Here is a 26,242-nt window from a genome sequence, read left to right as displayed (position 1 = left end):
CTGCCATGTGGTGAGCAACACGGCACCTCTCTGTGACCTCCATCCATTTCAAATGACAGATCCTTTTTTGACAATGGGTCATGAAATACAATATAAATTTGTTATTCATCCGGACTCCACAAAACATGCATATGTGGACTTTTGTTGCCACTTCGTAGACAGTATTTTGAGAACACATTATCACCATTTAAAGCTGAAAACTGTTTCTTTTAACTTTTCTTGCACTCTTCAGGTTCAGGTTAATGCAATTTATGAGGAGGAACATTTCACTGTAATTGCATCTGAATATTTCCCCCATTATTTCTATCTAATCGTGGTTTCATTTATTTTATTAATTTAGGAAACAACAGTGCAATTGTTCATACAGTATTACACCCTCTAACAATCCAAGAAATCAGTCTCTACTAGAGACGGACAAACCCAAATGCATCTATAGCACTATCTAAATTAAACTAGAGCATGAAAGGGGCTTTTAGATTTTTAAGAGAATACATATGTTCGCTTCAGCTGCTGTTTCATATGGTCAATGAGTGCATGGCTTCACGTTACGCAGTCCCAGCGTTATGTGCAGTCTGCATTAGTCTCACTGTCCACACAGAATTCCCTGGACAGCAGGTAATTCAGAGCCTGTCCATGCAGGTCAGCCGTCTTCCATTGTAGCCAACATGAGGACAAATGGCATCACATATTTGGAAACTCCCCTAGGAGACATGAAAGATCTTTTACACAAAATCCAGCGGGACGATGGTGATGTGACCTCTGCTCGGCCAAGCTGGTAGAAGCGAGTAGTTTATGGTAGAGGTCAAGGCCTCTGGGACTATGGTCTGCAGGTGGAGAGGGAGTTGTGGTGCACACATTGTGTCATAACAGACATTCTGGCAACATTCTGGAGTGGAGCGCTGCTTTTCCTGTTCCTTATCCTGCAGTGCCATCATCAGGAGGAACTCATAAGTGTGGGAAGGAGTGCTGTTAGAGCCACCATCCTGGTTGATATGTTTATGACACTGTCCACCACAAAGATGTGCGCTCACCAAAGTTACATGACACCTTTGTTAATTGCTGTTGTGGTTGTTTTTACTCTTTTATTTCCTGAATATTAAGAGAGGCCATTGGAGCAAAGGGTTCCTGGGGGAGAACTGGGGCTTTTTACTATTTTTATTTTAAGTTCAGTTAGAATTTGTGAATGATGAATGTAGACAGACCCAAATGTATTAAATTGATCATTTAAAACAGACAGTTGGCAAGAGTGCTGCTGGTATGACTTAAACCACCGGTGCTTTCAGAAGAGAAGACAAAAAAGGGACACTTAAGAGGTTTCATGTTCCCACCTCTGAGGCCTCTCTCTCCTAAAATAATAAATTATACATTTTGTTGTGAGTTATTAATAATGAAACATGGCTCTCTTTTCATATTACATAGACGTTCTAAAATAACCAGCTATAAATCAATCGAATCATTTTATGATACAATGCATCATTCCATTTTTAAGTGATGGTAATTCAACCCATCTCAACATCCATGTGAAATGCTGCTTTGTAACTTTATTATATTTCATTTTATTTGCCAGGTTAAGAACAAAGCTAACATAGATCTGCATGCCCAAGTATGTGTGTGTGGGGGGGGGGCGTTTGTGGAAAAAACAAAATATCACGCATTACTAACGCGTGGAAAGCAAAATTAATTTTAATCACCACTACATAATTTCTGGCTCTTCAGTCAGTTGGTTTATTTATATCCGCAGCTCGTAAACGGAACCGGAAGTTGGCTAGGTCCTGCTCCTACCCTGCAGCCAATCATCTCTCTTCTTGCCTGAACCTATCACGGAGCCTGGGTCCTGTCCTGAGCCAATCACAGGCAGGACAGGGGCGGGTTCTCGCCGACTTCGGTGGAAAGAAAAATAAAGCCGGTGTGTTTGAGTAGTTGGAGAAATTAGTATTCTGGCCACTTCGCGATGGAAAATGAGCACAGTCCTGGCTCCTCGGCCGCTTCCGACGAAAGCGAGTCTGAAACATTCGACGACTCCACGACGGAGAACGGACTGGTCGATGCTTTCGGAGAGCTGGCCGCCCTCCCGTTTGAGGACGAGGAGAGAGGGAGAAGACCGACGTGTTTACGATGCTGGTGAGCTGTACATGAATGTGAATCTCGTGCTACATAGCTAGCAGAGCTAATGTGGTGGCGTTGGCCAAGTCTTTACAATACCTTCTCCTCATGTTACTGACACGTTTTTATTCAAAGAGATATGGTGATGTAATGTTACTAACCACAGCTTCACGTCTTTAACTCTCCTCCTACTCTCCTCACTAAAGTCGCCCAGAGAAGGTGTGTCTCTGTCCCTTTCTTCCATCACAACCCCTGGATGTCAACACTTCTTTGTACATAGTGCAGCATCCAGCAGAGGTGAGTTGTTATTATTGGTTAATAATATTGATAATATTCATATTTATTAACGTAAAAGTAGAAAAAACACAGTGTTATAACATTCTTTTTAAAACTGTCATCACACAGTATTTCAGAAACTGGTACTGCTTATAAATTGTTGTTTAATGGGCAGTAATTGTTGACATGGCCATACTAACATGTAAATCAAATCAAACGTGTGACCACAGTTATGGATAAGGACACACACATGTATTAAGTTTAGTGAATCAATCACAAGCAAGGTTGTTTGTGGTAGGGCTGAGTGTTGATTAAAAAAATGTTGATAAAATATTGAAACCGATTCCTGAACAATACAATTTTTGATACCAACTTTATGACATTGATTTTTAACCAAAAATGTACCGTCTTCTTGACATATTGTACCTTCATTCATAACACATGACATCACATACTCATACACACACACACACTCTCATTCACTTCTCCATTGGGGGAATTATCTCCGTCTCCGATTGTGGCTTCCCGCACACATGAAGACACTGTTAGATCTGAGTCAAACATCAGGATGCATGATAATTGGCTCACTGACACTGATGAGATGAACTCTTTAGGTATGAGCAGCAACCTGCGACGGCAGACCACAGACACATCTGTGCCATCCGACTCTTTGAAAACACAATTTAGTTCTATATGACATGATGTCTGTGGTTACTTTCTTATTGGGCGGGTGACGCGGGTGAGCTCCGTTCACAGGTGGTCACAGGACACGCCTCCAGGAGGCTTGTTGCTGCCAGATGTGAGCACTTGTACTTACGCTATCCACTAGTCTTTCTGTATGGATGTTAATGCCAGGTCTGAATTGGACCTTTGACTTTCAGATGACTCAGACAGGTGGTACTGACTGGGTAAGATGCCCAGGCTTGCAAGACATTGCACAAAGAAGTGAGGAGATGTTCATCTTTATATTTATTTGCTCTATAGGTTGTATTTACTTTTAAAATCAACAAAATATTGTATACAATTATCTCCTTTTTCATAGACTCATTTGAATGTGCTTTTTACACTTAATCATGCTAGTTTATGATAATCATTATAAATATTATCAAATAACTTTTCAAACCCCTCTTGTGCTTTCAGGAAAGCAGAGTACTCCGCACTGTTCCTTTACTTGCTGCTTGTTTGCCTCAAGGAAAATGCAATGTCATAGTTGGAAGGAGATTCAGTGAGGGAAAGTAAGGAGCACTTTATTCTTAACATACTTTCCCTTGTATCACATCACAGTCATTTAATCCTCAAATACATCTCCTCTCCTCTCAGGCATCCAGAGCTGGCTTCAGTGTGTCGGGACAGCAGGACACTGATCCTTTTCCCCGGCCCCAAATCCCAGAACCTGGAGGATATAGTGAAACAAGAAGAAGCAGACACTGTAAATCATAATGTAATTATCATAGATGGCACCTGGAGACAGGCTAAAAAGATGTTCCTCCATAACAGCCTGTTACACCTGCCTCAACAGGTGTGTATAACTATATCATCATAATAATGAATATAGTAAGATGAGGAGTAAAGAGAATAGGAAGCTTGTTAACACTTTAAGAGATTGAACACATGTGGTCACTGTAATGTGACAAAAGACAATTCTAAGTCATCTCACCCATCTCTTCCAATCCTCTAGGAGAACCTATGGATATTTAAGATATTTAGTTTGTCTGTCACATTTTTCCTTCAAGGTGTGGTCAGATTTGAACACTTCTGCTTGGCTTTATCAGGTGCAGCTCAATAGGACTCTGACAAGTCAGTACGTGATCCGCACACAGCCTTCCAACATGTGTCTGTCCACGCTGGAAAGTGCTGCAGTCGCCTTGTCCATCATGGAGCGGAATGACGACATCCTTGAGGTGACTGGGTGAAATAATCGGCTGTTGTATCAAAGTGTGCACCCCACAAACTTTTTGTCCAACAAAATGTACAGTTAATGTCAAATTACTCATGCAGTCAGTTTGCCTGGTCTAAAAACACTATGATACAGTTCTAGCACGACTCAGTTTGATATCGGGCACATTGTTTTCAATTACCTATACTTATTGTAGCTCATCAATGTGGGTGGCGTTTTATAGCACAGCTGTGTGAAACTGCCATGACGATGTTTTATATGCAACACAAACACACAGCAGTTCTTCTCAGTGTACTGAATCATTAGAATCAGTTAATTAAAAAGATTAGTTCACTGAATCGATCAGTACTTCCTGCATGACCGGAGCGCAGGCGGCTGAATGGTCTTTTTAACTGAATTACAGCTAAGGCTGATTCTGACCGCTGAATATCATTCAGGGCACAGGCCAGTGTACAAGAAGGCTTCATTCCCCGATTCATTCACAGTACACTCAGTGAACGAATTAGTACCAGTACACATATCGTTCCCATTACGTTAAGTGACTCGTGCAGAAGCCTCTGTCGGCCTCTGTTGTACATATTGCATTCCGTGGGGTGAAGTAATTAGTAGAGTCGAGTCAAGTGGCAATAGAGGGCAAGTTTTTAGTTGTTATGGTTTTCCTTTTCAGGTTCACTTATTTGGATAATTTAGAGACCTGTCAAAGTAAAATTATTCAGCCCACGTAAACACTGTTTTTTAAAAATGAAAGCAAACTGTTTTCTTGTTTATGTTGTAAAAAGCCTTGCGAGTTATTATAGCCTTTGGTGTTGAGGGCTACTATTGTAAAAGAACACTCCACAGATGCAGTATTGCATTCTTTAAGCATTGCTAGACTAAACTTGAGCTTTGCTACTTAATTTATTTGTAGCCCACATTTGTCTACACATTTTGGAAAGTTGGCACCGTTAGACATATGCAGATTTGGGAACTAGCAGTTCCTGTTTGCAGTGTACTCTTGGGTATACATTGTTTTGATGCAGACAAGTGCTGGAGTTATAATGCTGAAGTACAGCCTCATTATCATATATTAAATGTCCAGTGTCTAGCAATCGGTGTCATGTAATGGTGATACAAATGGTCCCCTTTTCCCAAATGTGTCTGAACTTTGGTGGCTTTTGCATCACTGAAATTCTGTTATTCTTTGTTTGTGAATTGCGCTTTTGCTGAAAATAGCTTGTTTTTCTAATTGAGCTGCTGTAACAACATATCCCAAGGCCCTTGCCTAAAGTACATATAAAAGGTTATTCCATGACTCTTCATTTTATATAAACATACTTGTGGGTATTAAACTCAATTTCTGTAAATAACCCTACTAAATGTTACACACTTGACCTTAAATTGTATTTCAATTCAATGGGAATATAAATATTAATATAATTTCAGAGTTTTCGTCATTCTTTCCTGTGCCGTTTGTTTGTCCAGGTCCTGCTGAGGCCCCTCACAGCCCTGTGCTCCTTCCAGCTGCAGCACGGTGCTCAGGTTCATCACAGCAAGGAGCATCTGCTGAAGAACGGCATGTACGACAAACCTTTGCCCAAAAACAAGCGCAAGATAAAGAGGTTGGAGAAGTTTGTCACTGATTACAACATCTGCCCAAGATGATGAAAGGACTGAGCAGAGAAAGGAGGCTCATCTCATCTCTGTAAATACGGCACAGCACTGTAACAGTGAGGTGTAACAGTGCCACGGTACAGGCTTGGTATCCTCTGGACTTTTAGGGATTTTTTAAAATATTTATTCTTGCTTGAGGCAAGTAAATGTATGTATTTTTCATTCATTTAAAATGACAACGCTGAAGTTGGAAGTGTCAAATCTAGTTTATGACCTTCTTGTGTTTAAAAAAATTGACGTAATCTTTTTTTTTTCTTTTGTAAACATTGTGAATGTGATGTAATTAAGTGCACTGTGTATTGTTGCAGTTGGTCAAAAATGCAAAGGGCTGATTTTACAGATTTTTTTTATTCAGATAATCTACAAAAATATTTATAAACAACCAAAGATTCCTAATATGGAGGAAAAAAACTACTTTAAATTGTGTCATTGTATCTAAGGCTTCCAAATTGCAGGTCTTAATGTATTAAAATGCATTGAATTCAGTTTCTCATGCCTGCTGTTTTTTTACAAATAGCTAAGCTCTATTTCATTAACCGTGTCATAGGAGAAATACACATGTGTAATGCTGGGAAGTACAGGAAACATGATATACTGTCTCTAGGGGATTGTATCATACATCATCATTTAAATGTTGGCTGGTGTTTAATTGCAGTCTGTGGCATTTAATAGGCCTTTGCACTACAGATGATTCGTCTCAACTGCTCCAGAGTTATATGTATATAAGTGATATGTGCATTTGAGTTGCACGGGAAATATAGGTGTACAGAAATGGAGAATAGACACTTGGGCAGCCCAGTGTTACCAACCATCACAGCCAAGCATGCTGAGGCCTATCTGACAGTCAGCGATTTGGGAGATGATGCTAGTATCTATTTTGTTTATCTTTGTGATGGATAATACAGTCATGTGCCAGAGGACCCCCTTATCCTTTTGGGGGTAAAAACCCATCCAAAAAGCTTATGTAATCCAATAAAAGCCAGTAAAAATGCATTAGAATGTATTGTATGGCTATTATTATTACACTACTAGCTGCTAAATTAAGTTATCATACCAACAATATCAACAGCATTGAAAACCAAACACCCTTTACACATCTAAGTGTATGGAATGGAAATAGCTAAAGTATTAATGCCTCAAATGTGTGTTTGAATGCAGTACTGAGTGGTTACTGGTCAGTGTTTTGCATAGAAGTGGCCTTCGCAGAACTACTGCGCATGCGCATGTTGTGTCGGCCCGGTCACTCCGCCATCTTTGTCGGCTACCCCATTGTTCACCGTGGAGACAACAACGGCGCAAAATCAGTTCATACTGCGCAATAATATTACTTGACGGTGTCACAGGCAGCTGCCCGCGACAGTCGTGGATTTGCTCTCAGGGTTGCGACTTGTTTTCGGCCAGCAAGTTCAACAGAATGGACGATGACCAGCCCAAAACCCTGTAAGTGAGCGTGTGTCTGCGTTGCCGCTAGCTAACTACTTGTATTCGTCACATAACGGGCAGCGGTAGCTAGTTTCTCAGACCAAATGGGATTCTCAAAATGTTATTTTCTCTTGCATAAACACGCTGAAGCCCTAAATCAATTTTAGGGAGCCCTCGGTTTAACGTTGTTCTTCGGTTAACACAAGCCAACACTTGGAAGTGACACTGAACACACAAGTGGTAACGATCCAACCCCGACAGGGTTTAACGCTAGCTGGCTAATTCCAGAAAAATCTAAAGCTCAAAAACGCATGTATTTTCATTGCTCGTTTACCGAAAATAAACGCGTGTGTTATTTTTTATTATAAGCGGGTTAAATACCGTTTTTTTGTGTACGTCCAGGGAAGGACAACTCGGCAGAGATGTGACAAAGACTAGCAATGCACTGTAAAACACTGAACTATAAGTGTTTCAATTGAGTTTGGTGTATCATCGCCTTCTCAATGTTATTTATTTGACGAAATAAATGTTATTGCTCCGGCTTAAGGACGCATGTGCCACTAGTTACCTCGCTAATGTTGGGCTTATTTTTTATTACCTGCATGAGGTTAACCAAATTCTATTTAAAGCCAGCTGTGAGGTGAAGCAAGGCCAGCAACTGAGATTTCCATACTCGATCAAATCTGCGCACTATGTTCGGGGGGCTTATTATTCCATATAGAATTGTTTAATATAATTGGCCTGTAATTCCAATGTCTTCTTCAGACATTAACATTTATTTGACCCTGAAAGATAGAGTTAATTGATGGGTGCCCGTAGGTCAGGGGTCACCAACTATATATGTCGAAGTGTCAGATTTAGGCCAAAATGTAAATTGTATAATTGTAGTTTTAATATTTTATATGTGTATGTATATATATATATATGTATATATATATATATTGTTGTTGTTGAGAAAACAATTGTGATGTAAGGGCATGCACAAATAAGAACAGCATGTAAAACTATTCATGCTAAATGAGTCTGGCAAGCTTGTCCCCATTTTTGAATCTAAATGGTCAACATTGTTCATTGCTTTGTCATGGCACAATTCACATGGTTAACATTTATTCAAAGGGTGGTTTCTACAAATGAATGAATTAAGTAATCCTGGCCATTGTTGTTAATGTGTACATATGCGCAGCCTTCATTGCTGCAGCTTATTCCTTCAATCACCTAACCATAGACCACAAGATATTTTTTTCACATGCCAGATTGGAAGCTTTGGGAGAGTGGGATTTGGACCGCGGGCCACCAGTTGATGGTCCATGATGTACACTCACTGGTCTAATAATGAAATTCTATATATAAGTAATGTTCAGTATAGAGCTGCAGCTAACACCCTAACAACTAAGGTTATTATCATTGTTATTATTGTCAAATTTAAATGTTTAAATGTTGTTTTAAGGTGAAAATGCCTTGTTAGGTCTGTTCAGTAGTCTAGCACTCAAAGATACTGTCATTTTGATGAAGAGAAATGTCAAATCATATTTACTGAGCTGCAAACTACCATACAAACTGAATACCTTTTGCTTTAAAAAAAATATGCAAGAATAGTTGCTGTTTAATTTTATGATTAAGACCAAAATAACTATAACTATAATTAACTGATCTGTACCAAACATGGAGGGGTGGAATACAAGTCATGGAAGAACCTGTTAAATTAGTAGGTTGTGGTTCAAGGAGCAGATCTATTATTTGTAATCATTGCCTTTCTTAAAAGAGCAGTTTTCCCATACTAAGAGTTTTACTCTTCTTCTTTTAAATTTTTAACCTAATACCTGAACACATGTTTGGCCTTGGCAGAGCTATGCACTCCACCAAGGGCTACTCTTGTCTATTCTTATGACAATAGAGTTGTGGTTCCTTTAGGCAGCAGGTAAGGACAGCACCAGAAGCTGGTTATATTATATGGAGAAGATACTGTAGATGGGGAGCTGTCTGAATTGTCATATCTGTGTAAATATAGGTTATAAAAATGCTTTTTCTTAAGTTGTAGGAGTAATTATAGCTACATCCGTACATATCCAAAGACATTAAGTTTACTATAATGTGACAAAGGAAACATCGGTATTCAGTACCCGATATTTGAGATGCTAGAAATTATTTTTTTTGCTGATTGGAGTATTATTGAATCATCAGAATATCACATAGAATTTTCTCATACTCGATTAGACGACTATAGCACATCTACCACTAAGACCTGCACTGCCTGACTGCTCTGCATAGGCTTCCATGTATTTAAGAGTCTGTCTGTATCACTGTATCATTAATTGCTAATTTGTTGTATTTTTTCTGCCTATGTTTGTGTTTAGGTATGTGGGAAATCTGTCCCGAGATGTGACAGAGGCCCTCATCTTAGAGTTGTTTGGCCAAATTGGACCGTGCAAGAGCTGTAAAATGATAGTAGATGTGAGTTCACTTGTTCAATTTTTCTTTCTTTAGAAAATGCTAAACCTCTACAACAACTTTGTTCTTCAGAGTGCTCATTGTTATGCACCTTGCTTTCGGCCAAGGGCCTAAGCAATCTTTTTTTGCTACTTCTTATGAACATCCTGTTGATTCATAATCATTTTTCCAGCAGCACAGATGCTTTTTTCTTTGTGAAGATAAAGTACACAAAATAGGACTGCAACTAACAATTATTTTCATGATCGATTAATCTGTCAATTATCTTCTTGAGTGTTGAGTACTTGTTTCACACACAACATGTGAGAACATGTTGACCAGTGTTTCTCATACTGGGAAATGGTGCTCTTAAATATCTTATTTTGTCCACAAGCCAAAATTAATCAGTTTTAATGATTTCTTAGTCATATGGGACAAGAATTTCAAAATGATCCCTTAAATGTAGTTATTGAGGGGGACATGTGGGTGTCTTATTCAACTTTTATAGTCATATACTTGGCATGCACACGTTTATTTCGCTGTTGTACTTTTCTGCTAGCCTTGTAATAAATATGGCCAGTTCTAGCCCGCATTTGTTTCCCACTACTTTTTATACCAAATGAGGTCATGGACATGTATAGTAGCCAATAGTGACATACTTTGTGTTTCTTGTCCTCTTCAGACAGCAGGTCATGATCCGTACTGCTTTGTGGAGTTCTATGAGCATAGACATGCCACTGCCACAATTGCAGCCATGAATGGTCGGAAAATACTGTGTAAGGTAAGCTATCATAACTCCTGGGTGAGTCAACTAGGGCAAGGCTGGGTGGGCACGGTTAAAAATGAACCATCTGGAGAAACTTGTCTATATTAACCTTATCTAACTAATGTTACATCCCTTTCCCACTTAACTTAATTTGTTTAATTCCCCTATGGGAACACCACTGAAATCTAATAGTGGTGTCTATGAAGAATTCTTAAAGTATAAAATCCCAACACACAATACAGTGAGTTTTTTTTCCCCTGCATTAAAATATTCACACATCAAGTCAGTATTGTATTCTGCCTGTGGTGATTTGCCTCACATTGAGAGCTGCGGGAGAGTAAGATCATGTGTCAAGTGTCTTTGTTTTTCTCTTGAAAAGATAAGACTTTGTATTATTAGCATTGACTCCATTTTATTTAAACTCATCCGTGTGTTTTGCACTGAACAATTCTGTCATGCACACAATGACAGGCGCATGTAGAGGTAAATAAACAAACGTGGCTATGGCATTATTTTCGGTGTACAAATATTTAGTTAAAGATCACAGAAAACTAAAACATTGCCCACCTAAGACACTGCAGCCAGTAAAATCCCCTTTGCCTCAAAACCTAATTTTTAATAATTGATTGTATCGGCCAGAGCAGTAAGATTGTGGAGGTACTTTCATAAGCCAGAGTTAATTTAAATGTCGTGATACATTAATGTCAGTTGTGACTACTAAATTATATATTCAGCTGCCAGTAAATTAGGTACACCCAGCAAAAACAAATTTTGTCCTCTATTAAATCCCACATTTATGAATGTTGTAATGTTTGTTGGGTTTCACAGAGATGCTGATTAATTGACTGTTAAACACTAGTTTTGTTTTTTGCCAGGTGCCCTAATAAACTGCTACTAATGCTAACCGATTAAAATGTTTGCTATTTTTCTCACTGCACACAGTTTCAACAAATACTCAACAGTAATGAGCTTTACAGGCAGGGTTTTTGAACTTATTATATTACTTATTATAATCAGTATAGGTGTGTTTACACAGGTATAAATAAAGTGCCATTTGTTTGGATTGATTTTCATTGTCACTTCATGCTCCATTCTGATGTTTTTGAGGATTCTCCTTGAGTGAATTTGCCATCTGTGTATGACCTAATATAACGTGGCCGTGCTGTGTTAATCATGCTACATGTAAGATTCATTGATTTACTTAACGTGCTGCTCCTCTCTCTCCCCCTACATCTTTATTGCTGTGTGTACTTTTGCAAAGTTATTTCCACATAAACTCCACATAAGAGCAACTCTGAGAAAAAAACATTCAGTTGAAAATATTTTATCCTCAACAGGTATTGAAGGACCATTTGAGGAGTATAACAAGTTCGTATAAATCACTTGTTTGTAAGTCCCTTGTTATTTGGACCTTACTTCCTTCAGTTTTACTCCAAATTTTTACTAGACTGAGAGTGAAATGTTCCTGATTATGAAGGTGAAATCTTGATATCCCTTGATATTCTCCACTGTGTTTTACTGTTTCATTAATTAATGCAAAGGTATGTAAATTAGACAATGATCAATATGTAGTAGTGGCTTTAACAACCCAACTGTGGCATTCACAGAGCAGACCACCTAATTTAAAAAGCTCTCAATCACAAAGTATGACCTAAGTAAAAGTGGTGTGACAAGACCTCTAATCACAAAAAAAATCACCTTCCTCCCTTCTGCAAGCATGTGCTCCATCTTACCTTTGTCTTCTTCCCTGCTCTCTACATCTGTCTTTCTTACAGGAGGTCAAGGTCAACTGGGCCACGACGCCGACCAGCCAAAAGAAAGACACAAGCAGTAAGTAGCACATCGCAGTAGTAATAAAAACTCCTCTCGGGAAACAAAACCTGCCCGTCAGAAGGTGCATTGTCCCATTAAATTGTAAGTAAAACAGTTCCCTCACACTGTGTTTTTAGGTCACTTCCATGTTTTTGTTGGAGATCTAAGTCCCGAGATTACCACGGATGACATAAGAGCAGCCTTTGCTCCTTTTGGGAAAATATCGTGAGTTAATTCTCACCATTATTATTATTATTATTATTATTATTATTATTATCATTATTATTATTATTATTGGTCTTTATAATTATGTCTTTTTTACATTGTGGAATTTTAGCGCAGATTTTTCTCTGTAGCAACAAGGAATAATTAATATCAGGCTTTGAAATACACATATATTAGTATTATTTAATTGTTATTAACCTTTATTCACCTGCAATGTGTATATGTACGTATGTAAAAAACAAACAAGATGAAATGTCATTGAGTTTGTGCATTTCTTGACAAACGGTGTGTCATATTTGTCTACAGGGATTGTCGAGTGGTGAAAGACATGGCCACAGGTAAATCTAAAGGCTATGGCTTTGTGTCCTTCTTCAACAAATGGGTAAGTGTGTCTGTAGTGCTTGTGGGTTAGAGGACTAAGAAAACATTAGCAGGTTCTTTGTGTGTTGAGTTCACAGTGACATGCTTTGAATTTAACGTCAGTGACTCAAGAGTATGTACTGTGTTTCCCTTGTCTGTGTAATCAGGATGCAGAGAATGCCATACAGCAGATGGGAGGGCAGTGGCTGGGAGGCAGGCAGATCAGGACCAACTGGGCCACAAGGAAGCCTGCTCCTAAAACTACGAATGAAAGTAAGTCCGCTGTAATTACATTTAGATTGAACAGTGGCCTTTGCTTCAGGCAGCTCTCAGTGGTGCACCATAGGCATACACACACATTATGAATGCATCAGTTCAAGGTTGGTTTATGTCCTTAACATTTTACCCACTGCCATACACTAAATATGTTTATTTTTGGAATGTTTTTCTTTTTTAAATTTTTAAAACAACGTTCAAGTGTTGTAAGCGTGAGAATCAGTGACATCTAAAGGTGAGACTGCAGAATGCAGCAAATATCAGTCCATCACACCACTGTGCCTTGTGCACAACAACAGATTCACAGCAGACATTCGACTGCCACGGGGGGGAAAAGATCACCAGCGTCAATACAATTCCATTTTATTGTGTTTTGTAAACACTGCCTCGCTGTAATTTATTGAGGCAGGGAATAGAATAGAGTGATTGCTTTTGTTGACTGGCAATTTTACAGACATTATCCATTGATTTGTCATAGCACTATTAACAATAAATGTATAAACTGTGTAAATGCTCAAGTTTTAGTTTGTGTTGGTCACATGCATTTTATTCCTTTATAAAAGAATGATTGCATATTTGACGCATCAATACATGATTTAGTTTTGGAGTATAAATACTTGCATGCAAAGACAAGCGTTGTTCTGAGGAATCAAACACCCTGTGATCAAGCTTTTTTTTGCCTTGAATGGATAATATAAAGTATATGTCAGTGTTTCAGTCACATGCATCAAATGCTGGCGATGAACTTGGGTCAAGAACTGCATTTTCCACTTGATTGTTTGCTGTAATTGCTGTGATTTTCTTATCACTGTCTACAAGAACCAAGAAAAAGCACCATTGATCAACAGCTGTCTATTCATTTATATGTAATATCATATACTAAGAGTTGTTTACTTGTGTGCCTGTCAGTCATGTCAGGGTATCTACATACTTGAAAGCCATAAAAATGCACTCTGTAAATAATTCTAGGCCTTAATATTCCCTCTGGTTTGCTCTCATAGTATCTTTCATACTTAGTCATTTTGACTATCATACAGTTAAGGAAATAACATTGAACATGTTCATAAAACATATGCTGTCAACTTATGGCGGTTAAATATAAACTGTCTCTTTTTTTTGTAGCAACTAATACCAAGCAGCTGTCTTTTGATGAGGTGGTGGGTCAGTCCAGCCCCAGCAACTGCACCGTGTATTGTGGTGGAGTCACAACAGGTCTTACAGGTGAGTCATGGATTTCCTATCAGTGAGATGAAGCGGTGGCATAGGGAGGTTTGCTTGCAAATGAAGTGATGTGAATGTAAATGAATTATTTTATTTAAGTAAAATAAAAACACATATATGAAAATATGCAAACGATAGAAAGACAAAAGGACCGAAAAACACACACATATATCCCACACATACCCTGTGTATGTGTGCGTCCATATATAATGACTATACTATGATATCTACAAATCTTTTTCAGCTTTTGTTTGTACTTTGTTTTTAGCTCCAGCGCCAAACCGTTTCATAACTTGACCTCACAGACTGCTATGCACATACTTTTCCATTGTCGCCAGAACGCTGCGTTTACATACACAATATGAACACAATACATAACATAAACCCTTTTCTTTTTGTTCACAGAGCAAATCATGAGGCAGACCTTCTCACCCTTTGGCCAAATAATGGAGATCCGTGTTTTCCCAGACAAAGGCTACTCATTTGTGAGGTGAGATGACTTTTGGAATGACAGTGTTACATAATATCATATGACGTGATGTATCGCAATCTAATTTCTGTACTCTTCTCTGTGTGTGTGTGTGTGAAGGTTCAACTCCCATGAAGCGGCAGCTCACGCCATTGTTTCCGTCAATGGCACGTCCATAGAGGGTTATATTGTTAAGTGTTACTGGGGCAAAGAAACAGCAGACATGGTCAGCCCCATTCAGCAGGTACATATGCCACAGGTATGAACAAGGATCATCTCCAACACAATGTAATGGATGTCAAACGCCTGCTAATGGGCTGTTAAAGTGCATGTTTACTTGACCGCAAAGCCCTAAATTTACAGTTGTGTGATGCTGCTGTCACTTGATATTCTCCCTCTTAAAATACTATTCTGAATGTCAGCAGAACACAGTGAGCTTCGCAGCACAGCCCTACAGTCAGTGGGGTCAGTGGTACAGTAACACGCAGCAGATTGGCCAGTATGTGCCCAATGGATGGCAGGTGCCGAGCTACGGAGTCTATGGACAGACCTGGGATCAGCAGGGCTACAAGTGAGTACCAGAGGAGTGTGCTTTATCTTAAGCTTCTGCCTGAAGCACGCAGCTGATCAATTAGACAACAACTAGCACAGAAGCTTAACTGTTATATCATGTGAAAGGTAAGAAGAAAAAAAAACTTGGAAGCTTCAGTACTCAAAGAGGAGCGAGTGCAAGAGGAAGTATAATAATAATCTGAATGGAAAACACCTAACCAATCCACTCCCTTAAATACACCTTAAAAATGTATGCCAGGCTATGCATTTTTTATTTTTTTTATTTTTAGTCTATTGTAAACTACTAATATAACTAAAATACTCACACTAACACACCTTACGCCCAAAAATGTGCACATTGAAACCAGTTCAAATCACTATATTTGATGAAATGCTGACTAACCAAAGGGTTAGGGTGGCTTACTGCTGTATAGTTCGGTATATTTGGGTCACTTACATAAATCCAAACAGGATTTCAAACACTGAAGACAACACATTTGAATGAACTGATGGAGGCAGCAGTGCATTAAGAACTTCCTGTTTGCTGTGATGTAAAATCACTTAGAGCGATTGACAAACTTCAGTTTGAAACCCTCCATTCTGTTTAACTTTGTATTTCCGTCTGCTCTTACAGTCATTTACATGCTGGTGCCGGATGGACAGGAGTGGGAGCCATGAGCAACGGTGGCATGGTGGAGCCCGGGCAGGGAGTCAACGGAACGATGCTGACCAACCAGGCTGGCATGAGCGCCGCCGGCTACCACACCCACTGATCACCGATCACCGTAGCCCTCGTTCTAAGCCTCTGAGGTCTCAAGGATGATACTCTGCTGGGGAAGAAGTGCATTAGATGTGCTCTCTCTCTGTTACCACACAAATATTATTCTCTGTTAGGCTGGCTGGTGCACCATTTTTATATCAGCCTGACCAGCCCATAATCTTCGCCCACTGCCCAAATCTGCAACTGTGTAATGAAAACTCTCCACGCCAGAACACTTACACACTGTCAGAACAGCTTTTGTGTGTCCCTGGGCCCATTTTATTATTTGGTGCAAATGTAAATTATACAACAGCAACATTTCTTCTGTCACAGCCATGAATTAATTTAAAAAAAAATATTGGCAAAGGAAATTGATAGTAAAACAAACAGCAGGTGTAGTTTGTATTCAGCCCCATCAGAGCCAAAGAGCAAGGGCAGAGATTAATACCAGTGTTTAACAATCATGCAGGGAGGAGAGACAAACAACTTTGCCACACAAAATACTCTACAGTCCACAGTCAACAACTACAACAAATACAACAAAGTCACAAAGATGAGTCAAGTGAGGAGTGTAATTTAAAATAAAACTTCATTCTCATTTGGAACCTCGATTGAACCACCTGTTACTAACGTGAAACTCAAGTCCAAGGAAGTTCTCAGGTTGTTGTAAAGTCATTCTGTGAAACGTAGGGAATCACTGAGTAGAGACAGGCAGGGTTAGGGAAAGCAGACGCCACAAAGAAACAAAACAAGTAGATTTTCAGCTCTCCTTCACGTCATCTCCCTGAAACGGACTGAACAGACTGAGAGTCCAGTCTGAGGATATGAAATGTGTGTGTGTGTGCTTATGTGTGTGCATGAACTGATGCTTTTACACACAAGACAACGTCCAGTTCATCTTCCCCTGAGACAGAAAGGACTGCACCACCGTGTTTTTTTCTTTTCTTTTTTTTTTGCTACAGCTATAATCGACAAAGCATCATTCTCTTCCCCCTTTTTGTTTTGAGCAAATTGATGACATTGTATAAAAGCTTCTTTCTTTTGTTGTTGTTTCATTTCAGGACTGTCTTATAAAGAAATGTTGCAGTGACACCATGTGAGATGTGAAACCTTTTATGTTTGTTTATAAAACACTAAGTGGCTGTCAACTGTCAACCTTATTTTTGAATTAGATTTTCAATATCTCAAATAAACCAATTGCAGGGACTACTGCCACTCTTACCTTACTTTAGGCAGACAACTATTGCACAAATACTTAAGGTTATCTTTTCACATAATTTGAAATACTAGGGTTTTTTATGTTTTTGCATTCCACCTTCTTTTGTAATTTCATTTGGAAGTCTGTTTTTATGTAAATAACCAAACAGTCTGTTCAATTGTACTGAATCTGTATAAAGACAACATGTTAATAAAAGGAAGCGTGCTTGCTTCTGGTTGGGGAAATGGATTCCACAAACAGCTGTTTGACAGTAGCATCCCTGTCCAGTGCTGGTCTGTGTACAGTAGAGACAGTGCAACATCTGATTCTTCCAGACGCTTGGAGGACAAGCAGCATTGCTATGCAATGCAAACGCCTTTAGACTAATAAGTAATGCATCATTTAAGTTATTCTACTTTCAAACCTAAATGACGATTGTTTTTGTAGAGAAACCTCACAAGAATCAGATTTTTGCACTGAGGCCACCGTTCTTTTTAATGTAGTAGAGAAAATCCATTGTGTTGCCTTATCAATGAATTACTTTTAATTTAACCAAAAAAAAAAAAAAGTAATAATCATGTGAGAGGAGGCGATGCCTACGAATGTTTTCAACCTATGTTTTGGCAAAGGGCAGTTTGTGTTGATGCTTCAGTCACATGGTTTGTGTTTTTGCTTTGTCCCATTAAAAATGCTGATGCTTCAAACAGCTCACATTTACAATGTTTGCATCTGATGTTTAAAACCAGGTGGAATTTGACAGTTGGTGTGATTTTGTTTACAGAGCATTGTGTCCAATGTGTTTGGTAACAATGTTGGTGCAACTGGTGAACGTGATGATAGAAAGATGCTTGGCACAGTTACCAGAGACTTAGTGTGATGTCAGATGTGTGCTATTCAGTTTAAAGTTTGAGTCACAGAATATTTGGTGATGAAGAAGGTATTATTATACATGGTAAACATAATTGCCAGTAATCTTGTATCTTTCACCACAAAGTTGTTGATGAAATTGAGGTTTAAAACCCCCCCCAAAACATTTATAATTTTTTAATTTGACTACTTGACTAATGCATGATAAAGTATAAATTACAATAATAAGAAAAAAAGTCTAAATACTTGCACTCTGGAATGTACAGTGTGCAGCTCCGATCAGATGCAGATTAAGAGTGTGTGAGAATGTTGAATTCAGGAGCAGGATCCACTTCATTCAGGTTCTGTTATCATGTCAAGGAGCAACATGGTCTGTTATTATGTGTCCTACAAGCTGAGATGAAATCAATTCATGAGAGATCAATAGACACAACCATAATATGTATCCAGCATCTGCTGGAAAATGGAGGGTACATTAAAATCTGGTTTAGGTTGGATTAAAAGGGCAAAAAATCTCACATCCACAACATTTTAAATTACACTATTTATATACATAACATTAAAAAAAATCACTACTTACTATTATCTTATAGCCGGAGACTTTGATATTCCAAATTAAAATATAAAAAACGCTGTGAATAGCCGGAGACTTTGATATTCCAAATTAAAATGAAAAAAAACTGGCGTCAGCGTATGTAAAACTACAGCTCCCATGAGGCCTTCACGGTCCTCTCCCGCGTCCCGCCCCCTGCTCCCTCCCCTCCAAACCACGTGTGCTTCAGCCCCCGTGTCACGTGGTCTTGTCCGGCCAATGGGCACTGTCGTTACAGGCGCAATGCAGTTGTCGGGATGTAAGGAGGAATGGCGACGGTTGAGGCGGTTTTTGGAGGCCAGACGGCAGCAGAGCACAGGTAGTTTGAACGTATGATTTTTAAAAACACACTCACACACAGATGCGCAGTAGGTTGTGTGTTGAAAACCTGCGCGTGCGACGTCAGAGGGATGTCGTTTTAACCACTGACAGCAAAACTGTGTGGGTTTTAATTTAAGTTGAACCACGTTATTGGCATATTTTTTTAAAAAAATAATGTTTTCTAACTTTAATTTATGATATTAATAAACAATTCAGCAATAACACGCTGAAGTGCAGTAGTTCCTCTTCATGATACGTAAATTAAATACACTTGTACATTTTAGCATGTCACACTGAAATATTGTGCTTTATACCACACTACATTTTTTTTTCCACAGCTATAATAACGTCATCACTTTTGACTAAACGTTCAACAGCAATTATTTCTTCATTATATATATTATTAGAGAATAATACACAGCACAGCTACAAGTAATTGTTATTTTCATTTTGCAAGAATCTGCAGCTTATTTTCTCAATAAATAAATGAATGATATGAATTCACTATGAAACGCCATAGCATATTACTTGATAACGAATATTGTTTTGTCTCATAAACAATATCATATATGGCAAAGGAATATGAAACACTCAACCCAGTACATGTTTTTAAGTTGTACATGAATACTAATACTAATACTGTAGGACCTGTACTTGTAATGGAGTGTTAAGACATTTCTATTATACTTATAATTCCTACTGTTATTGTAGTTAATGATCTAAACACTTCTTCCATCACGAATGAGGACAAATCAGAATATTTCTGACTTGTAAACAATCCAGTCATGACTTCAGGTCTTGATTAAACAGTGATTAAATAATAATAATAATGATAATAATAATAATAATAATAATAATGATGATATATTATCTCATTAGAATTAGACATCAAATCACTCCTGCCACCTTAATTTCATCTTTCCTTTTTCCTTCTTTTGATTCCCCTCTCTTCCAGTTAATCTCTCAGACCCAAAATGGAGACAGAAGTAATGATGTCCTCCTCACCGAGCCTGGTCTCAGCCTCCATGCCACAGACTCTGACCACTCAGGCCAACTTGGCCTCAAAGCAGCGAGAATGCAGAAAGACCACATCCATGACTCCTGCCTTCCTCTCCAACCTGGGCAGGGCCACCCTGCGGGGCATTCGTAGGTGTCCCCAGTGTGGTGTCTACAATGGCACCCGGGGGCTCAGCTGCAAGAACAAGGCCTGCGGCGTGTCCCTCAGAAATGCCTCGGCAGCAGGTAGAAACAGAAAGAAATGTGCGGTGGAGGTGGTGAAAGTGATAATAGACAGTGAGGAGAGAGACGGGAAAGAGCACGAGGGAGGAGGCGTCCTGGGCGGTGGCTCAGGGGGAGGAGTTCAGGTGTTTTCGGTGTGCCACAGAGGAAGAGGTTCCACAGCTACACAGCTGGGCTTTGTTGAGCTCGTCCCAACAGACACTGCTATCGCAACCGGTGACGGCGCCACCCTGCTGACCCGGATCAACCTCGGCCGCTGCTTTTTGCCTTCTTGCAAACAGGGTCAGCGGTCGAACCAGGGTGAGGCAGACGCGTCGGTGACCAGCTCCAAACAGTCCTCTGACAGTCTCTGCGTCCACATCAAACAAGCCATTGAGTGTCAGAGCAGCGCAACACCGCTCACCCTGAAGAGCTCCGTCCTTGAGGGTCTGCAGGCCTCCATCCAGGCCAGGGAGGAGCTGTGGAGGCTGGCCACGGAGTCTCCAGGACCGCTGGTGCAGCGCGTTTCGAAGGACACGCTGGTGGTGAAGTGTCACACAGATTCCCAGCATCCTCTGGGGCTTCTGCATCTCTCTGTTGGTGCGGGTGGACTGTCTGAGGCTTTAAAGAGTGAGAAAAGAGGCAGAGAGATGCAGCAGCAGCAGCAGCACGGCATCTTCCACTGTGCCTGCCAGGTCAGCATCAGCAGAAGAAACAAACCAGGTGTTGATGGAACAGGTGGAGTCGCCGGCTTTCACTCATCCACCAGCTCGACGGCGCCACAGCCCTGCCTCCACTTCTACGCCTGCGTGTGCGCTTTTGCGAGTGACGAGAAGTTGGCCTCTGAGTTCGCTCCGTTCATCGGCTACACGCCCAGTGGTATGTTCACTGTCAACGTCAAACCGTTTAAGAGAATAATCATTTTGGGAAACATTCTTATTTGTGTTCATGCTGGAAACCCTGCTTGCTGTGGATAAATTAAATGATCTTTATCTGGATAAAGACAGTATCTGTTAAAGGTCCAGTGCGTAACATTTAGCAAGACTTAGTTGCAGAAATTGAATAGAGAAAGAAAGAGTGAGCGTTTTGCATACTACTCATTCTTACACTTCATGGAGCCACAATCTCTACAGATGTCACTGATTTAGTTGTGCTACTGCGAAATATTCTATAGGACAAAAAAGAACCTAAATTCTCCATGCTCATAATCCTTAGCTATTCAATTATTCAGAGGAACACCTAGGTTGAAGATTATGAGAGAGTGTGATGATAAATTGAAGTGTCAAGGGTGTTTTCCAGTCTTTGTGCTAAGATAAGATAATAATCTTGTCGCCTTGGCAAGAAAGCAATAACAACTGTGGCATGAAATGGCTCCTTTAATTCACTACTGTTGAGTATTGTTTGTGTCACTGTGTGTTTCTCCTCTCACTCAGTTGAGCAGACGGCTGCTTCCACTGTTCTAACCGGTCACAGCGATAAGACTTTGCATCAGGCCGAACCAGCCAACTCTCTTCATAAAGCAAAGAAACTTCGTCAAGATGAATCCCTTTCTGGTACTTTCATCATGATGCCTACTGAGAGACTTGATAAAAAGCATGCTCACTTATTAATGTATGCCATTTCTGCTCTGCATGTTTGTTTGAAGCTTCCGTTTTCCTTCCTTCTGCTTCTGTTGTTGCTCTTTTAATTTCCTGCCTGTGGTGGAGTCTCCTCAGTGATCTCTGCCTCTGGGCTGGAGGAATACTTGGTGCTGGTGAACTGGAGGCAATGAATACTTCTCTGTCCCACATGTTCATTCCCTCTCTTTTCCTCCTTGTGTTGCTGCTGCATAAAAACCACTTTGTCAAAGAGCAATACACTATCTCAGACGTCTGGTCCCACAGCACTAACTCTCATTCACTGTTTTAATAAAAGTGTGATTGACACGTGTATTAGAGCACATACACACCTCTGTAACGGAACTGTTACAGAGGTGAATGAGACTTTGCAGATGTTTGATCGTGTCGTGTGTGTGTGTGTTTCTGTTCCAGGTGGGACACAGGCAGTGGACGAGCACACAGTGACGTTGGGTTTCCAACAGTGGCTGGCAAGCGTCACAGAGAGGATCCACCAGATGATGCACTACCAGTGTGATGGTAAAGCTAAGGCTATATAAGAATATAAGAAGAGAAGAGAGGATAAGAAGAGAGGATTGCTACAATAAGGAGCAATATATATATATATTTACTTTATATATATGTATATATATATATATATATATATATATATATATATATATACATATGTATATTTACTTTATATACATATATATGTGTATATATATGTATATAAAGTGGAATAATCCTTCTCATCTAATGTGAAATCAAATTTAACAGTGTGTCGTCCATGTTTGCCCATCAGGGAAACCACAGCCTCTCGTGTACCACGTCCCCCAAGACTTCTTTAACGCGCTGCAGCATCGTCTGTCCCTCGGATCAAAGAAGAGGAGGCTGCCAAACTTTACAACAGGTGTGGAAATATAGTCACTAAGTTATGATCAGTAGATTTTCTTAGGTTTTTCTACATTTGTCTACCTGAAAATCCTTTCCTGACTGCTCATATTTATCCTATGAATCTTTAAAGAGACCTGTCCCCTATGTTGTGAACCACTGATCTTAAATAAATCTCTTTATATTCTGATAAATGTGGATCCTCTGTGTCTCTTCCTGTGGACGTCAGCGTTTGTGAGGAACGATGGACTTCCTGTCAGCTCTTTCTCCAAGTACACCTGGCACATCACCAACCTCATGCAGGTCAAACGCATCTTTGACACTCCAGAGGTAAACACACTTTACCTCACACTGAGAACGATCACTGAGAATGAAGCGACGTGTCCTTTATAAAACCCTCTACTTGCCAACGACATTTATAGCTGAATGATAATTTTCTTGTTTGATAAAGCTGTCAAAGATGTAAGTTGATTCATGTATTAGTGTTCATCTACTTTTATACAAAATTGAATCGAGGGCAATAAACTTCAGCAAAAGGCTCTGGATTTAAGCTACATACAGCCCTGCCTGTGTTGAAGCTTTATTAGAGAATGATTCCTGTAATTACCCAGTTAGCCAATAAAACTCTCCACCTCTCCGTCCGTACACAGCTTCCTCTGGAGCTCCATCAGAGTTTCGTCAAAAACATGGATGGATCTTATTCATGTTTCCGCTGCCCCGACCCTCCGCCTGAACCAGAGTTACCAGAGGGATACAGGACCGACCGGCCGCAGACGATACGACCGATGGAATTCCGCACCTTCCTCAAAGTCGGTGAGTGTCAGTTAAGGCTGAGCATTGATTCAAAATATGATATTGATATCTGGACTTTGATACTGATTCCTTAACGATACATTTATCGATACACCATCCATCCTTCCATCAATCCTCTACCACTTTATCCTGGACTTCAATGCAGGGTGTTGTGGGTAAACGCAACCAAAACATACGTGCGTGTAGAACGATAGCCGGGAGAAATGTCTGAGCCTATTGTTGCAGTGCGTATGTCGTATGTTCGCATAAAAACAAACCCAAGACCGATTTCATGTGGAGGAAACAAGTTGCCCTGCATTAACCAATAGATGAGTGAGTTTTCTTGTCTTCTCCTTCAATTAATAATAAATAGTAATAATTAGTCATTCTTGATGCAGCTCCTCAGGCAAGGAGTGGATTACGTTATTCAAAAAGTGTGAAAGCAAACTCTGACCGGCTGAGTCTAGCAGACTATTTGGTGTGAAAACAACCTTAGATTGTCCAATTTGCCTAATCCCTAAATCTACATGTTTTTGGACTGCGGGAGGAAACCGGAGAACCTGGAGAAAACTAAATCACACCCATCCTTTTGGAAATTAGCTCCGTCTCTGATCTTCACTTCCTGCGCGACCTTAAGATCGCACATTTTCACACATTTTCAAAATGAGGTGATACGAGACTCAGTTTTCACACATCTACACACTGTGTGTCCGCCAGGACCCGGCACGCCCGAGCAGAAGGAGGCCAGTCCGTTTGTGATCGAGTGGATCCCGGACGTTCTCCCCCGCTGTCAGATGGGAGAACTCAGGATCGGCTTTGAGTTTGGTCACCAAAAGAGCGGTCAGCAAGACTACTGTGAAAAAACGAGTGCAGCAGAGAAAGGGGGTCGTAACAAGGCCGACTCCACCTAGTCCAAGCACATCAAGGCTGTTGACGTCCTGCAGGTGGTCGACTAACGGTCCTCCAGTCTGTCCGGCTGCAGTCACTTTGTCATTGACATAAAGAGTTAATGTCTCACACATGTATTTGTGTTACAATATGCAACGTATGGATAATCAATTTTAGAGTCCATTAACGACAGTATTTGTTTTTGTTGTGAGGTTCTTATTTTACGACAGATATGCACACTCTGTATATAGATTTTGCAAATGTTTTATTTTTTTTATAGTTCATTAACAGAACATGTTTGTCTAAGACAGATCACACACACCGGAGTCTGGAGCGTTTGAAGATGTACACAAATGTACATGAAGTTACATGAAGTTACTGATCCCATTTGTTAACGTTCCCTAAATGTGTGAAAATATGTATGTTTGTATGTTTTTTTTTAGTCCCTCTTGTTTTGATGCAAACAATAGAGAAAATAAAGAAAACATTGAAAGGATGAAGATGTCTCTTTATTTTGCAGTGCTGGAAAGAATATTTTACATTGAAATGCTACCTAAATATTTGCCTTATAACCATCCAAATCTTTCTCTCAACTTAAACAAACATGAAAAGCTCATAAAACAGACAAAAACTAAAACAAACACCGCATACAGAACAGTGTATATTGTCATATTTAACAGTTTCTCAACTAAAAATACATTTTCCTTTTCTCGAATTGTCGAAACATTTGACCAAATATTAACATTTAAGGGGTTAATGAAGCATTTGCAATAAACTATCTACATATTTTAATGATATACTGTACAGGAAAAATCATTTTGACTATAAAAAAAACCCCAAGGTACTCTAGATTAGTTTTACATGATTAAATTATACATAGATATACATCTATTGATGTAATTCCTGCTGCATAAAACAGTTCTGAATTCTTATGGTGAGATACTGAATGTCACCAGCAGGTGGAGACATAAGCTTGCCTAAAGCGGAGAGTGGCCTAACAAAGAGTTGCAAGCAAACAAGTAGGGCAAATGGAATCACTGAGAATAGGACTGATACTGGTGTAACCTGTATATCATTGTGCTCTGTTTTTGTGTTACAAAATGTCCTAATATGGAATAAAATTAGGTTTATGACTGCATTTCTTAATTTGTCTGGATCAGTCTTCCTCCCTTCTGGGCATCACAAAGCAGGAATTGAACACGTGCTGTGACATCTATCATTGGAGACATTGGACGTGATTCCAAAATGTGTCCAAATGTTCATGAATTAATTAAGATTACAAGTTAATTCCACTGAAACGTCCCGCCAAATTACATGCACGGCTCAGAATAGAAGCCCGCGCTGTGTGTCTCTACATCAGGGGTGTAGGCGTACGAGAACAGTGCCAGCCCCCGGCCTTCGTTCATCTCTCACAGGCCCCCAGGACATCAGTGTGAGTGCAGCCGCTGCCTGCGCACAGAGCCCGGCTGCCAGCCAGCTCTGAGCCATGCATTTAGCTGTTTTTATGCTCTGTCAGTCACAGAGACGGGGAGGCACATCAATCCTCTCCTGGAAGGAATAGCAAGCACATTTTGACGGGGAGATTCCTCCGTCACTTGAAAGATGTGTTACAGGCAGAGACAGCAGAGGCCTGAGTGAAAGGGGAGGAGGACTGCAAGTGA

At 39.9% G+C, this 26,242-nt stretch overlaps 3 protein-coding genes across 6 annotated transcripts; all 3 read left to right on the top strand.

Annotated features, from left to right (window-relative positions):
• The first annotated feature begins 1,856 nt into the window (after positions 1-1,856).
• dtwd2 (DTW domain containing 2) lies at positions 1,857-6,412 on the top strand. The gene is made up of 6 exons (XM_058617447.1): positions 1,857-2,121; positions 2,310-2,400; positions 3,520-3,614; positions 3,700-3,898; positions 4,152-4,280; positions 5,738-6,412. Exons 1-6 carry the CDS (start codon positions 1,952-1,954, stop codon positions 5,915-5,917), a joined length of 864 nt encoding a protein of 287 aa, XP_058473430.1. The 5' UTR covers positions 1,857-1,951; the 3' UTR covers positions 5,918-6,412.
• Positions 6,413-7,157: 745 nt separating this feature from the next.
• Positions 7,158-18,134, top strand: tia1 (TIA1 cytotoxic granule-associated RNA binding protein). Of its 4 annotated transcripts, none has more exons than XM_058617799.1 (12): positions 7,158-7,366; positions 9,703-9,799; positions 10,458-10,556; positions 12,317-12,371; positions 12,491-12,578; positions 12,885-12,960; positions 13,106-13,211; positions 14,337-14,435; positions 14,841-14,925; positions 15,025-15,148; positions 15,330-15,475; positions 16,091-18,134. In XM_058617799.1, the coding sequence occupies exons 1-12, from the start codon at positions 7,341-7,343 to the stop codon at positions 16,227-16,229; spliced, it is 1,140 nt and encodes a 379-aa protein (XP_058473782.1). In that variant the 5' UTR covers positions 7,158-7,340; the 3' UTR covers positions 16,230-18,134. The 4 variants fall into 4 exon arrangements, with proteins under 4 accessions (XP_058473782.1, XP_058473780.1, XP_058473779.1 ...); XM_058617797.1 differs by having other exon boundaries at positions 15,327-15,475; XM_058617796.1 differs by having other exon boundaries at positions 15,025-15,163.
• A 959-nt stretch (positions 18,135-19,093) lies between these two features.
• On the top strand, positions 19,094-25,614 carry c19h2orf42 (chromosome 19 C2orf42 homolog). Its single transcript, XM_058616563.1, has 8 exons — positions 19,094-19,192; positions 20,150-21,291; positions 21,846-21,965; positions 22,443-22,547; positions 22,813-22,920; positions 23,131-23,231; positions 23,552-23,714; positions 24,411-25,614. Exons 2-8 carry the CDS (start codon positions 20,169-20,171, stop codon positions 24,602-24,604), a joined length of 1,914 nt encoding a protein of 637 aa, XP_058472546.1. The 5' UTR covers positions 19,094-19,192; positions 20,150-20,168; the 3' UTR covers positions 24,605-25,614.
• The last annotated feature ends 628 nt before the right edge of the window (positions 25,615-26,242 follow it).

Source organism: Solea solea, chromosome 19 (genome assembly GCF_958295425.1).
Source record: "Solea solea chromosome 19, fSolSol10.1, whole genome shotgun sequence".
In the NCBI taxonomy this organism is placed as follows: Eukaryota; Metazoa; Chordata; class Actinopteri; order Pleuronectiformes; family Soleidae; genus Solea; species Solea solea.
Note: the sequence above shows the minus strand (reverse complement) of the source record. Positions and strands in the feature narration are given on the sequence as shown.

Bases quoted from the DNA above. Each gene is read 5' to 3' on its own strand.
- dtwd2 (XM_058617447.1), top strand. From the start codon at position 1,952: ATGGAAAATGAGCACAGTCCTGGCTCCTCGGCCGCTTCCGACGAAAGC. The intron at 2,401-3,519 runs GTGAGTTGTTAT...TTGTGCTTTCAG, and splicing joins TAGTGCAGCATCCAGCAGAG to GAAAGCAGAGTACTCCGCAC. The intron at 4,281-5,737 runs GTGACTGGGTGA...TTGTTTGTCCAG, and splicing joins GGAATGACGACATCCTTGAG to GTCCTGCTGAGGCCCCTCAC.
- c19h2orf42 (XM_058616563.1), top strand. From the start codon at position 20,169: ATGGAGACAGAAGTAATGATGTCCTCCTCACCGAGCCTGGTCTCAGCC. The intron at 22,548-22,812 runs GTAAAGCTAAGG...TTTGCCCATCAG, and splicing joins GATGCACTACCAGTGTGATG to GGAAACCACAGCCTCTCGTG. The intron at 22,921-23,130 runs GTGTGGAAATAT...TGTGGACGTCAG, and splicing joins GCTGCCAAACTTTACAACAG to CGTTTGTGAGGAACGATGGA.
- tia1 (XM_058617795.1), top strand. From the start codon at position 7,341: ATGGACGATGACCAGCCCAAAACCCT. The intron at 7,367-9,702 runs GTAAGTGAGCGT...GTTTGTGTTTAG, and splicing joins GATGACCAGCCCAAAACCCT to GTATGTGGGAAATCTGTCCC. The intron at 14,926-15,024 runs GTGAGATGACTT...GTGTGTGTGAAG, and splicing joins AAAGGCTACTCATTTGTGAG to GTTCAACTCCCATGAAGCGG.